Source organism: Heterodontus francisci, chromosome 30 (genome assembly GCF_036365525.1).
Source record: "Heterodontus francisci isolate sHetFra1 chromosome 30, sHetFra1.hap1, whole genome shotgun sequence".
Classification (NCBI taxonomy): domain Eukaryota; kingdom Metazoa; phylum Chordata; class Chondrichthyes; order Heterodontiformes; family Heterodontidae; genus Heterodontus; species Heterodontus francisci.
In genome coordinates, this window is record NC_090400.1 from 55,748,801 (window position 1) to 55,763,844 (window position 15,044).

Sequence of the window (15,044 nt, forward strand, 5' to 3'; positions counted from 1 at the left end):
TACAAGTGAGTAGTTGTCAAGCAAGGACAAGATTGAGTTCCGTTGTGATTTCAACACATGTCAAAACTGACATGAAGAATGACTATTTGGGAGAGCTACCAGTGGGCTGTAGCTGCTTGTGGGATTGCAGCCCAGCAAGCTTCTGCATCTTCAAGAAAGAATGGGAGGGTGAAAATCTATGACCTTTTCTTTTCTCCAATTTCAGGGATTCACATATGTGGCTCCATCAGTACTGGAAAGCGTTAAGGAAAAATTCTCATTTGAGCCAAAAATCCGTTCACCACGTAGATTTATTGGCAGCCCTAGGACTCCAGTCAGGTAATTAAATGTTTCACAATATGTTAAGTATCGTCGATAAACACACACGCTCTGCACTTGCAACACAATCCTCTAGAATTAGTAATAAGTTCCATTCCCTGGTGAATCAGATATCTTCTGAGCTTTGTAATTGAAGTAATGTTACAGAAAGAAAAACTGAAGAACAGGAATAAAAGTGCAAATCAGAGGCAATGCATCGGTCAATCACTATGGAAATACACAAGTTTTGGGTGAATCCCTTCCTAGAATGACAACACAGAAACTAGCCCTTTGGCCCATCCAGTTTATTGATATTTATTTTCCCCATATGTTCTGCTGAAGAGTCCAAACTAATCTTCAAGCTGTCATTCAAATTCAGATACTAACTCACTTGCTGCGCATTTCTAGTATTTTCTGTTTGAATTTATTTTTATGTTTGTGTTTTCATTTTGTTGGCTATATTGAAGCTCGTGGATCTCCTACTCATGATGAGATGCAAGTTTTTTTTTATTCTCAGGAAGTATTCTCTGTAGGGCATTAGCTATGAGGAGAGGTTGGATAAACTCGGATTGTTTTCACTGGAACGACAGAGGTGGAGGGGCGACATGATAGAGGTTTACAAAGTTATAAGCGGCATGGACAGAGTGGATAGTCAGAAGCTTTTTCCCAGGGTGGAAGAGTCAGTTACTAGGGGACATAGGTTTAAGGTGAGAGGGGCAAAGTTTAGAGGGGATGTGCGAGGCAAGTTCTTTACACAGAGGGTGGTGAGTGCCTGGAACTTGTTGCCGGGGGAGGTGGTGGAAGCAGGTACCATAGAGACGTTTAAGAGGCATCTTGACAAATACATGAATAGGATGGGAATAGAGGGATACAGATCCCGGAAGTGCAGAAGGTTTTAGTTTAGGCAGGCATCAAGATCGGCGCAGGCTTGGAGAGCCGAATGGCCTGTTCCTGTGCTGTACTGTTCTTTGTTCTTTGAGTACATTGCTGGCAAGGCTAGCAGTTATCATCCATCCTTAGTTGCCCTTATTTGATACCGCTGAGTGATTTGTTGGGCCACTTCAGTGGGCAAATAAGAGTCAACCACACAGGTGTGGAACCGGAGTCACCTATAGGCCAGACTGGGGCATAGGATCAGGAGGAGGCCAGTCAGCGTCTCGATCCTGTTCCGTCATTCAGTTAGAACATGGCTGATCTGCATCTTAACTCCATCTACCTGCCTTGGTTCTGTAACTTGTCTAACAAAAATCTATCAATCTCAATTCTGACATTTTCATTCGACCCCCAGCCTCAACAGCTTTCTGGGGGAGAAAGTTCCAGATTTCAACTTCCCTTTGTTTGAAGGTTCTGCTCTGTTGTTCTGGCCACCCCGACTAGAGGAAACAGTTTCTCTCCTATCTACCCAATCAAATCTTTTGGTCACCTTAAACAGCTCAATTTAATCACTTTTTGATGTTCTATACACAAGGGAATACAAGCCTAGTCTGTGCAAACTGTTCTCATAATTTAACACTTTAAGCCCAGGTATCTATCATTCTGGTGAACTGGCACTAGGTAAGGATGGTGGGTTTTCTTCCCTAAAGGAAATTAGATGCAAATTGTTATATGTAGAAACTAGGCTCGATCAGAGATGGGTCTGGAATTTAGAAAGAATTTTGTAGATAATCTGCTCTGAAGCAGTGATGGAAGTGTTAATGTTTTAGATTGGCTCTTCGGAAAAATTTGAATCATTCAGAAAAGTAAATTTGTGCTTTTTACACAGCTGAAGTGTGCCATCAGTAAGACTTTTTATTATAAGTAGCATTTCAATTATGTAAATAGGATTCACTTAGCTCCTGCTATAGACTCTTTGTTAAATGGGAGCTCATAGAATAGTACAGCACAGAAGGAGACCATTCAGGTCATCGAGTCTCCCAGCTTTTTTCCCGTTCTTCAGTTTTTTTTTTTCTCCCTCAAGTATTTCTCCAATTCCCTTTTGAAAACTATTACTGAATCTGTTTCCACCATCCTTTCAGGCAGTGCATTCCAAATCCTGACCACTCGTTGCTAAAAACGATTTTCCTCATGTCAGCTCTAGTTCTTTTGCCAATCAATTTAAAATGTTGTTGTGGAAACAACAATTTGATGCTTTAGCCTTATCCCTGGCCCTTTCCATAAAGGGAGGGGAGCCATGTGAAAATTACCCTGATGTGTCACTGTGCGTGATCAAACTTTTACAATCAAGGCTGACCTTAACAATAAATGATTGCTTCCTGAGTGGAGATATTTCATACTGCACAGCTGGCAGGGACCCATTCTGTTTCCTAACAGACTTGCAGCAGGGCAAAATTAACTTGAATGATTCATTTTGTAGCACAAGAAAATCAATACAAAGTGCTTTGTGGTGTAATTCCTTCGGAAATATAATTTTTATCCTCACTAGTCTTTAATTGTAGAAGTGTATTCATTGTCTAGCGGCTGGTCCTGACTGAATAAATCATAAGCAACTTCTGTTACTCATCTTCTAGTGTTGGGTTAAACTGTCCAGCAAATTCTCAGCAAAGTCCTTTTGTGCTGTGGGCATAAATATGAAAGTAATGTTATTGCCTAGAACAGAAAATGTTTATAAAAATGAGACTGCTATTGCAGATTAAGGAAGTCCAGCATGTGGGGCGTAGAAACTTCAGTGTGTTACTGAGCCATGGTGACTGGGAAGAACCCAGATTTGGCCTCCAATTCACTTATCTCATTCAAGGCAGCAATGGGTGTGCTGCATGTATCCGCAACAGCTCCTGGCTATGTTTCAAAGGAAAACCAGAGTGTCTATTGATACCACCATGTTAGCCAGTGAGTTGGAGATTATTTTTTTTTTAAATACAGCACTGAAACAGGCCCTTCGGCCCACCGAGTCTGTGTCGACCATCAACCACCCATTTATACTAATCCTCACAGCCAATAGTGTATTTAACAACAAACATCAAGTCTAGTTACTCAGTAAACAGTCTGTTTAAATCTCACACTACAGCAATTGGGAATTAGTGGTGCCACTATATACTGCCAGAAGCTATGGCAAACAGAACTCATGACCAAAACTGTTGCAATGTCTCACATTAAAAGTGGCAAAATGCAGTAAGTGGAGGATAGTCACATAATACAAATTGATTATTTCTCCAGAAAATAATAGTGAGTGCAGAATTACATAAAATTATGTGCATAAAATGAATCTCAGATGCTTACAATGGTGTCTCAAGGTGTGATTGATAGGGGAGTTAACCCATCATCTTCATTCTGGCCAGGAATAGTGCATTGCTTAATGCAATGTATATCTTCAGGAGAGGAAGCTGAATTGTTTGTGGATTGGATGTAGAATTACACGTTAATCTTTTGAATTACTTCTGTATAAACTGCAGTGTATTGAAATGGTTATGTTACTGGACCAGTAATCCAGAAGCCTGGCCAAATACTCCAGAGAATTTGAGTTCAAATCCCACCAGGACAGTTGAGAATTTGAATTTAGTTTTCAAAAAAAAGTTTTTTTAAAAATCTGGAAATGAAAAGCTGGTATCCTGAAGCTGTCAGATTATCTTTAAAATCCCAACCGGTTCACTAATGGACGGGGTTTTCTGAGACAGTGGAATTCACTTCTAGGGTTAGTGGTAGGGACAGAAAGTTGTGTCAGCATTGAGTTAGATAGCTGGATGAAGGTGGTTAAATGCGTATAAAACAACTTGCTTGCATGGAGGGCAAATGCAGCGCACAGACTGAGGGCTGAATGTCGTGCTTCCATATTTCTATGTATTTCTGTGGGACAAAGCAGTGAGTAAGTAGCCTAAGCCTAAAATTATCTGAGCTTTGTGTGAGGATTAGTCTTTGTTTTTTCCCTCTTACTGATGACTTTTTTTTTTACATGGATCATAGTTTTCTTTTTAGGTTTTTTTTGTTTGGCTGTAACAAGAGGCCACCTTGTACAAGAGTTGCCTCAAATGTGGGTCCTCTTGTATACAGATTTGTACAGAATGTTGGAAGATGCTGATTTCGTTTCCCACTGTGTATGTTTTGTACATTATCAGATTAGTTTCAGGCAGGTTAAGCAGATTAGTTTCTGTGAGCAGTTCACTTAATGCCACTTTATTTTGCAGCCCAGTGAAGTTCTCATCTGCTGACTGCTGGGGCCGGGGAGCCAACATGGAACCACCCAGAGAACGTGGATCTTCAGACTACCCAATGGACGTTGGGATGGAACAGATGGACGTGACAGTTAGTGGAGAGGCATCTGCTCCACTGCCAATCCGACACCCCATGGGCGTGAGCTCTGTGCCTTTCAAAAAGCAAACGTATCCAGTGCCCCCAAACAGACCAGCACACCTGCGCATGAACCTATGACAACAGGTGAACGTGGAAGGAAGGAAAAAAAGATCATCAATGCAAGACTGCGCTTGTGCGAGCACTAACCGAGTACATATGTGAGAGCATTTTTGGGAGGGCACCAAGCCTCCCCATCTTTCTCTCCTCCCAACCCCCTTTCAAAATTAACTATGGAAGTCTTGGTTCAGGACAATTACGCAATGAAAACATATGCATCACTGATGGGAAAAAAAAGGGAGATTTAAATATTTGGTGGGGTGATGAACATCTTTGTGAGACGCATGTGCTGCATCAGCGTGGTGGCATTAACGTCCCACGCAGCATTTCACCTCTTGAGGTTCTTCACTAGACGTTAACGGACAAGTCCCGTGGCTCATCATCGTTAATGGTGTTGAAGAAACCTTACTGCTTAGGTGCCTGAAGAACACAGTATTACCAAAGGCAGAGTTGTTGCACGGCTTTGCCTGAATCTCTCAATCAAACTGCAGCTTGTGTCTGGAGGGTGGGGGAGGGTGCAGAGAATGCTGGGTGTGTCTGCATCCAGGATAGGAAAGATTGCCCATTGTCGTAACGTTATCAGAGCCCAAATTCTCAGATGCTCAATACTGTAATGTAATACATTGGAACCCGCATAAATACAATTTATGGAAAGAGATCATGGATTTTAAAAAAATCTATATACTACACTGTAATGCATACAGTGATGATACAAGTCTTAAAAGCTTAAGTTTGCTTTGTGTGGACTTAATGTTTGAAGAGGTTTAAAATTTACCACATTATCTATCTGCCTTTTTGCCTACTGCGGCTATACTCTCTGAGTTGTCTGTAATCACAGTACTGGAATAGACCCGTCTTGATCTTTTTTTTTTGAAGTATTACTGCCTCCCAATTGTGCATCACCATAGGGTGATGATGTCCAACCAGCACTTTAAAATCTGGCCTACCTACATTTCTGGTTCATTATGAAGTTCCAGTTTAAATCTTTTCTTCCTTTTATACCCTTTAAATTTCACTGTTCTGCTTCCCTTTAAAAGTATGTTCACATGCTGGTGTCCATGCCATATACCTCTATAGGATATTATGCCCTAAAGATGGTGTTCCTCCAATCTGCTTGATGTGGTAAGTATAAGGAGGGATGGAGAAATGAAGGGTATTTGTTTAGACTCAAACCAAATCTTCCCCTCCTGTGCTCAAACACTTCCGAAGAGTCTGAAATTGAGTGTTGGCACCTCCCATGAATAAGCCGAGGTGCTGAGCAGGATGTTGCATCAAACCTTCTCAAAGGCACATTTTTCCACAGCTAATAGTACTTGACTAATATTTGTTCTGAATCTGTCATGCTGTGTTCTAGGCTTTCAGGTCTGATTGTGTGAAGTGTAGTGTGTGCTGAATTTTTTTTTTTACGAGCTGCTTTTTCTCTCTATCTGTCTCTGCTGTTGAAATCAGTTGAGCCATAGGATACAAGCCATAAATGTCTTTATGCACGGAAAGGCAGTCTGGCATGCAATAGGTCTTTTTATGAGTACGAACCCATATGAGAGTTTAAATCCAAGCTCAAAAGCAGCTGTTATGTATACAGACCTTAATAGAGAGACGTGAAAAGGCAGTTCAGAAGCCATTCATTTTGGTGATTTTTATTCTCATTAAATTTATAAATATTTATTTACCGTTTCTTGTTCTTGGGTCAGAGTGGTGTTCTCACTTAATTTAGGCCACTTTAAATTTTTTTTGCTAAAGTAAATCCAGGACTTGATCATTATTTAAAGGTCCTCATGTCACCCTTACCCAACCCATTGGATGATTGCTTTGATAACGAGATTTGTTTTGGGGATGGATTATAATTCTCACTTGGGTGCTTTTCCCACATCTCTCAAATAGAAAATCATGACAAACCAAATGACCTCACTATGTAGGCAGAGTACACCAGCCTGAGGAATAAGAAATGGTAGCAAAAGACTAATAATTGGAGAAAAGGAATGGCTTCTTTAATGTATTCAGCCCTAAAGTTCAGATTTATTTCGGAGGTTACTTGGTTCCACCTTTTATTTCTTTTTCCCCCACAATAGTTCTATTGTGTTTTAAAGGCACATGTTTCAAATAATGTCAAACCATATTAGCCTATTCTGTTTTTCAGCAAAACCTTAGCTGAGAATTCCACTCTTGATTTGGGAAAACATGCAGCACAACAGGAGCACCCTTTTCAATTCTTGGTATTCTGAAAGTGGGATGATTTATATTCTGGCACTAGACTTGTTCTGATCAGTATAGGTAATTGGCATAATTTACTACAAAAAGCACAAGCTTCAGTACCAGATATTTAAACTCACTGACTTATTACATGCTTGATTCTGTGAGGCTGAGCACATAACCCAATCAATTACAGATCCTAGAACTGTCCACATGGCTCAGTAGGTGGGAGGCAGCATGTCCAATCAATGGCAAACTCTTGGAGTTGAGCATTTTTGTCTAATCAGTCATCAGAAATGCTAAGTATCATTTTTACATTTTCTGTTGGCTTCTCATGTTTATAGAAGCCCTCTTCAAAACTGCCACCCTCAGGTGTTGAAAATGGCCATGCTCCTAATCTGTGCTGCTGACCATACGTCAATTTGCCATAAAAGTCATTTAGAAGTTTATTATTTAAGAAACAATTCAGTCTTAACTGCTCTAAAACTTGCTGCAGTCACACGTAGTTCCTTTTCCATTGGGCTGATTTGAAATTCCAGGTCTAGAAATGCCTAAACTTGCCCTCTGGCAGCGTATACACTGAAGTGTGATTGGCATTCTCCCCTTTGGTCTCTGATTCAAACATCAGCTCCTCTTGGTAACATGACTGAGATAGGAATTTTGTTAAAAAGAGGATTGTGGTGTGAACTTGCGTCCCAGCAGTGCTGCAATGCAAGAGGCTGCCAGCGAGTTGTATACCAGACTGAGATTGAACACATTGATGTGTCAGGTTGTATGTCATGCATTTAATGCAATGTCAGGTGAGAGTTGGTTGGAGGAATTTTAACAAGCTTCCTGTATGAGTTGCTATAAAAAGTGTAAACTCTCAGAACTAACCATATTTGCCAGGAAACTTCCTCAAGGAAGAGGGCAGTTGTGCTCTTAACTCGAAAGCTGAACTGAAGACATGATTTTTTTTAAATTTTCTTTTTAAAAAGTTAATGTACATTTTAAGTTTACAAGAGCATAACTACCTCCCACCTTAGTTATACAACCTTTTTCAGTGACTTCAAAAAACTGCTTTTTTTTGTATTTTTGTGCTGAAACCTGTTGATTTTTTAAAAAATATAGTTAAATAGAAATTAACAAAGGCTGAAACCCAGTGTATACACCTCCCTTCAAATCTACTGCTGTTATTAATAATGAAAGAGCTATTCTCGGTATAATCAGGTCTTTTGATTTCTGAGTATGTCCAATTCCATTTTATGATGATGGGTTCTGGGATTTTACAAAGCTTTGGATTGCATTCCATGATTCCATTCGTTTTCCCATTATGATCAAAAAAACAGAAACCCTGAATGAGTGCAATGCATAGATTTGAATATTCCCATGCCCAAATAATCATTGTTTTATTTCTATATTTCAGAACAAAAATCAATGATCTGTATTATACTCAAGAAATAATGTCAATTTAATGTATAAAAGCATCCAAAAATGATAGTTTTATAAATGTCAACTCTGAGTAATTCTGAAACTTTTTTTTGAGTACATGAAATAGTATCTGTTAGCTTAAAAAGGCTTTTGAAGGAGCACTATGTCTTGGTTGGCTTTGCTGAATCATTAATATTGTATCCAAAGTTCAATCTCAGTTATATTAAAAAATGTATTCATTGGCAATGGATCTTGCACTTGCTAGAAAATAGGTTGCAGGTGCCCTTGGCTGTCCTACATTCTGCAGGCCACTAGGGCTGCCATGTTGAATTTAGGAAGATTGAGAACGCAGTGGTTGCATGTTCTCTATCACTTGTGTCTAGTAGTGTTTCGTAGGCAGTGCATGATGGAGTGGAGATATAAGCAAATTACAACTATGATCTACCACATTAGCAAAGATGCATTTACCCACTGGGCTGTTTGGGAAAGTGTAGGGAAAAGGATGCTGTGTGGTAATGCAAGTTCACGTTTTGTCGTATTTCTTCAGTACTGCTTCACAGCCACTGTGGACTGGCTACAGAAAATAGCAATTAAGCAATGAATTACTTTTAGTTCTGTAGTCAGTCTCTTTTCCATTCTATGATTTTTTTTTTTAATGTAGCAATCTGCAATCATGTAAAGGCGATTATGTTTTCCAAGATTGTAATTACAGAGCACTAAAACACATGTTGGAATGAGTTTTGGTGTCTTTATTAAATAAAAAAAATCCAACAATTACAAAGAATTGTGCTGAACTTTATCTGAGTTTAAGATTTTTGTATAATGAGCTTTTCATAACATCTGGGGAAATGTCTTAAAAGTATTGAACTCCAAAGTGTAAGGAGGCTTAATTAATGTCTGTTTTGGCTGTTAATTCAGCTCCTTCACATCATTAATCCTAACTCTTCCAGCCCTAATCTTTTTCCCTCTCTGGAAAAAATTCTCAGCACACACAATTTAAACAAATACTTTTGAAAAAGGCTAGAAGGGGGGAAGTGTGTTGCACACCTTGATTCATTGTAAAGGTTGGATTTCTGAAGGGCTATAGACAATGAAACTGTTTTAAAACTGGGATGAATTTTGCTTGATTTCTTTCATTATTTTCCATATTTACTGAATAACTTAAATCGATGTCCGATCCCCCGATCGGATAATGTACCATCAGTAGAGAACTTACTTGAAAATAAATTTCCTAAATGATCCACTTGGGTAATTTGAGAACTGTTGGTTGATTGTAAGTCTATCATTGAAAGTTTTAAATTTCCTTTGTCCCATATATTCATTAATCAAAGTGTATGATTCAAGTACATAGTAGTGACCACCAGTACTGTGGTGTATAGATTCTTTTAAGAGAGATGCATAATCAATTTTATAAGGAGCACATAGTTTCACAGAACTCTTATCCTGGCCTAGATTAATGAGGGTGTACTTGGGTGAGTAGCTAAGAAAAAGCAAGGCGTTTCTGCCCCCACCACCCTGACCCTGAAAACCTCTCCAGCAGTGGTGGCCTCCCCTCTTGACTTGAGGGATGGCATTTTATTACTTCATTGGGGAAGGGAAGGCTGATCACATTTCAGTACTGACATTTGTAGTCATGGTGGGCCCTTGGGTTCATGTCAGGCTCAAGCTATGCAAATTGCTTTTTTCCCCCCATTCTATCTTTTTGTAAAACAAAAAGGCTCAAACTCAATATAGATTTGCCAATAGATAGATTTGTAATAATCTCAGAAAATTAGGCTTTGTATTTCAACAGATTTATGAAAGTTCTTGTCGATCCTTATTTTTGTATGATAGATTTGAAACTTCATTGCAGTGCGAATGGCTGGTTGATTTGAATGAAGTAACATTTTGTAAAGTGCTTCCTTCCCTACCCCGGGGTTTATTTTGTAGATTTATTGGTTTCTTTGTAATTTTTAACTTGTATTTGTGGGGAAGGGGAGAAATATCAATTTGTTTTTTTATCAAAGCTTTTAAACTTTTGTGAATGTATAGTCTTTATAGGCTATTAAATTTATTTTTGTCTGTAAATGTAGCTATGGATACTGCCATTAATGTTTGAGTTTATTAATCAAGTGAAGAGGCAGAAATTAATGTAGACATGTTCATAGATCTTGGGCAGCTTGCTATCCGCCACTGTGAAGTTGGTGCAGCACTCAAGTGTCTGAACCAGAGTTTTGTGCAGGTTGGATTGCTGCAGAGGCTGTCGACAATGTTTCAACGTCATCCTTTGTAGGAAGGCCCAGCCCACTACGACTGGCTTGAATAGTTTACAGCTGCATTCACACTCCACCTGAATCATCGTTTCGGTTTGCTCTGGTGTTAAAGGTTGAAGGGTAAATCTAGAGTCCAGGACCTGGAGGGGGAAGTCTTACTCTGAAGTTGGGCAAGAGCTTGTCTCAGGATTTAAATTAGAACTTGAAAACTGTCTTGCACCAATTCTAATTGGTGTAATGTTGGAACCTAAACTTGGTTTGGGTCTTCAAAGATTTAGACAGTTTAGGAAACACATCTTTTAAAGCAGCATCTTTAAAAAACTTAACAGATCCATGGTTTCAGGGTTTGCGATCTAAATGGTGCAAAGTACAGGGAGGTGTGTGCATGTTTGCTTCTTCCCAGTGCTATTTTTGGCATGTACTAGAGTGCTTAAATTATCATTGTGGTTAAGCTCCAAATATACTCTTTCTCTCTCTCTCTCTCTCTCTCTCTCTCTCTCTCTCTCTGAGAACATTGTAAAACAAGTGATGAAATTCACCTTAACCTATGGTAGTAATTTGCTGTTTTAATGACGGTGAGCTAATGAGTTTGTGCCCAGCTCATCCGCACATTTTTAGTAGTGGTCTCATCTTCACTGGAAACCAAAACTAAGCAAGTGGCTCACCCTTTTTCACCAACTGATAGGCTGCCAGGACACTAGTTCAGGTTTCATGGTATTAATGGCTTTGTTGGCATATGTGTGAGCATCAAGTTATTGTTTTACCGGCTTTATTTTAAAAGAAAGGTATTGAATTTTAAGATGTAGGCATGAGTTCAGGATTCCACACATGGTGAATTCCTTATCTCTGTCCTGCTGTCAGATAAAGTGATGCAAAAATGATTGAAGGATGCAGTGCAGTGAGGTTGTTCTTGTGAAACTACTTGTACCTGGCTACAGAGCATTATTGGCAGTTCCCTAGAAACAAAGCCAGAAAAGGACCGCTCCAAAACATTAAAACCATGAATTCCTGATTGTATGATATGTAATAGTGATGCAGACTCTATCCTATTGTGCCCCTCACCTTTCCAACTTCTGTTGCTGGGATGTGTCATTAGCCTCCAATAGCTCCACCAACTGGCCATTCTTAGTATGTTGACCTGCTATTTAACTGTAGAGGGCATCACAGTTGAACCCTATACTGTCCAGTCACCCCACACATGTAATTACACTAAACAGTCACAGGCCACAACTCCCTTCTCCAGCACCTTATCCTTTGAAGACAATTAGGTCAATTGTAACTAAATCAATACAAATGAGGGATTGAAATTTTGACACTCCTGCCATGTATGGCTATTCACTGTTCACTGAGCCATTGGGGAAACTGTCACTGACTCTTTAATCATCTTTATATTCTGAACGGTAATTTAGAAGCAATAAATTATATTGTATGAATCATTTCACATTTGAGATACGCAGGGGAATCCTTGCAGATTTATTGAGTCATTACTACCATAATCCTTATTTCATATAAACTTACTGATTTGCTGTCTAATTTTATTTGCTGGCCAAATAACTCAATTAGTTAATTCTATATTTGAAGGGATGGTATGATGGATGGTTCTCTGAATGTGCTTTGCCACAGAGCCAAAGCATAGGTTCATGTCCTCACTTGGAAGGTTCTGAAGTCTGATGTAGAGGCCTGGTGCTCCGCAGCAGAAGGAAGGTCAGGACATCAGTCATAGTAAGCTACTAGTCATGTACATGAATGTGAGGGCAGATTGTTTGCTGGTCTGGAAAAGCAGGGCATAAGAAGAGGAATTGCACACCTTCAATTTAAAAAAAAAAGTCATTTTATCATCTCAGCAATGTGATGAGTTTAGAAAGTACCTCTCAGTTATATTAAACGCTATTCAACAATTGAGTTTCCTACAAAGGTGTCCTCTTAACCACCGACCTTTTTCTAGATGAATTTATAGTCCAGTGAATAATCACATTTGACAAGCTATTGCTGTCCTTTTCTGAGCAGCATCAATATATTTTACTCCATACCTGGTTCTAAATCTCTAGAAACTCTGATTGCATAAACTTCATAATATATTTACTTCTAAAGTAAAATCGTAATCCTATTGCAAAACTATGAAGAAAAATTGCAAATGCTGGAAACCATAGATAAAACTGCTAGAAAAGCACATCAGTCACCCTCTAATAGTCTGACGTTTTGGATATGACCTCAGTTCTGATGAAGCGTCCCATCTGAAGTGTTAATCCTTTATTTTCATAATTACCTTTTTTGTTCCATGTGATTGAAAATTTTAAGGCTTCATCAACAGAAGGGAAGACTCCTGATATCGCTGCTTTTTTTTTTGCATATTCTCCTTTGAAGCTTTTCTTCCCCTCCTCTCAACCAAAAGAAAATAGTTTGCACTGGATTATAAGGGACTGGGTGGAAATTGATAGCACTGTTCCTTGAGTTAAATGTGAATGTTATAGTGCTATGCATGCAAACATCAGGGAATTCCTAACTTTACCATTGACCTTCATTTCTCTTGTGCTATGTTCACACTATATTCAACCTCCATACAGGTTATAGTTGCATTGATCATCCATCCACTAGGATGGCTTATTTTTTTTAATATTTAAAAAAATACTTTGTAGGATAAGTGAAGGACGCAATCATTGACCTGTCAGAATCAAGTCACAAATGCTCAAACACAAAGCAGAATTTAGAATGGTTGAATGTCTTATTGTATTACCACATTATGATTTTTGACTTGTACCAATATTAAGGTTACCAACATGTAAAAAAGTTCAAAACAAATACTGTGTAAATTTTGACAAAGAACCTGAGTAACCCAGATTGTCACCGAGGTACGGCTCAATTGTAACTGATGCAGATATTGAACAGGTGTACTGTAGTTGTGAAGTGACCATTTTGGGTACATTGAATCAATTGGAGTTGGGGGTTGGGATGAAGTCTAGTCTTTGCAGATGGAAGACTGCTTAGAAAATTTATAAAGCTGCAGTTAGTGGCAACGCTGGTGGAAGTCCGTACCCATTTGCTATTCCTGTTTAATGCCAATATTTTGGACTTGCTTGGATGCACAATTGTATGGTGGAAGTTGCCAAATTTCTGGAGACCAGCTAAGGTACAAGCTGCAGTATCTTACCAACAGAATGTACACTAGTTGATGTAAACAGACTGAACGGTGGGTTGAATGTGGTAGTAACCTCCTGAATGTATTGTGATGACCAATTTTAATTTTATTGAAGTCACATCACTGAGTCATTAGATTTATTTTGCTTCCTACCATCCCTGCACCCAAACTCGATGAAAAACAGTAGGTATCATGTATTTGTGACTACCTGTGTATCAGGTGGTCAAACAGCAGCTTGCATATGTTGAATGTTGATTAATGCCAATGGTATAAGGAAAAATTATAGAAGCAACGTGGGGAAAAATTGCATTCCCTGGCAGTGTGATGGAACTATAGATGCAGCCAATTTTTATTTTGTCCAGCAGGGTTTCAGAACTGTTGGGTAACCTTTCTGAATTGAATTTAATGCATCTTAAATACCAGACAGTGGCATTTTGTAATAAAGTATTATCTGTATCCACTCATAGATCTGGGACTCTATTCAGATGCCAAATCTTAATTAGATTAAAGGAATTCAACTGGACAAAGTTGGTAATGAATGCTAGCTTGAAGTATAATTTGGAACTTGTGAAATATGCTAGTGGCAGGAGATCACTGCTTCCCTAATATTATATTGTGCTTGATGGGATGTCTTAATAGGACACCTTTTGAAGTTTTCTGTAGTGTTCCATTGGACTTTTGAGCATCCTTTAGACATTTGGGTAGATCCAACTTTAGATGCATGGACAATCCTGTTGGTTACAATTGACCAGGTAGGAAGAAAAGTAAGAAAATTCAGTTCTGTAAAATATTTAACACAAAACTCAAGATTTAAGCAATCTTTGTCCCAACCCTTGATTCCAACTCCAAAAAAGCACAAATATCTCACCGTAACACTTTAATTATATATAGAACATTGTATGTGATCTTGGATGACTTTTCCCCCTACTCCGAGATCAATATTTTGACACGGTGCTTTACTGCTATAGAATTAGACGACTTCCCTCATTATGCCAATAGGACTACACTGTTTAGTTGCCTGAGTAAAAATGGTGTGAAGTTACATCTTTTTCTCCTCGCTAATCATCTTGTACTTAATCAGCTGTATTACTGAAATAAAGTTTGGTCAATGAATCAACAGCTGTAAAAGCCCATTAAAAGGCAAAGTTGAATGAACATAGTCTTGTTTTGTCTGTTTGAAATTTAGGTGGTAGGTTGCAAGTGAAATAATAATCACTGGATACAACATGCAGTGTTAAAATGAACTTGAATTAATTATATTTATGCCACTATTATATTGTAATTACAGTATGCATGCATTTCCATTTATTGTAAGGCAACCACTTGATGCCTAGCTAAGGAATAATGTACACATACAAGTACCGTGTAGTGCAAACTAACTGATTTGTCGGACAAGGCCCTTATGCTTAGATCCCTGC

The 15,044-nt window shown here is 38.7% G+C and overlaps 1 protein-coding gene across 1 annotated transcript in view; it reads left to right on the forward strand.

The window, feature by feature from the left end:
* The window catches only part of rps6kb1b (ribosomal protein S6 kinase b, polypeptide 1b), an 88,774-nt gene extending 73,931 nt beyond the window's left edge, over positions 1-14,843 (forward strand). The window contains exons 14-15 of the mRNA XM_068010708.1: positions 206-318; positions 4,416-14,843. Coding sequence (XP_067866809.1) covers positions 206-318; positions 4,416-4,659 — 357 coding nt within the window. The 3' untranslated portion in view covers positions 4,660-14,843. The remainder of the gene's footprint in view (positions 1-205; positions 319-4,415) is intronic.
* The last annotated feature ends 201 nt before the right edge of the window (positions 14,844-15,044 follow it).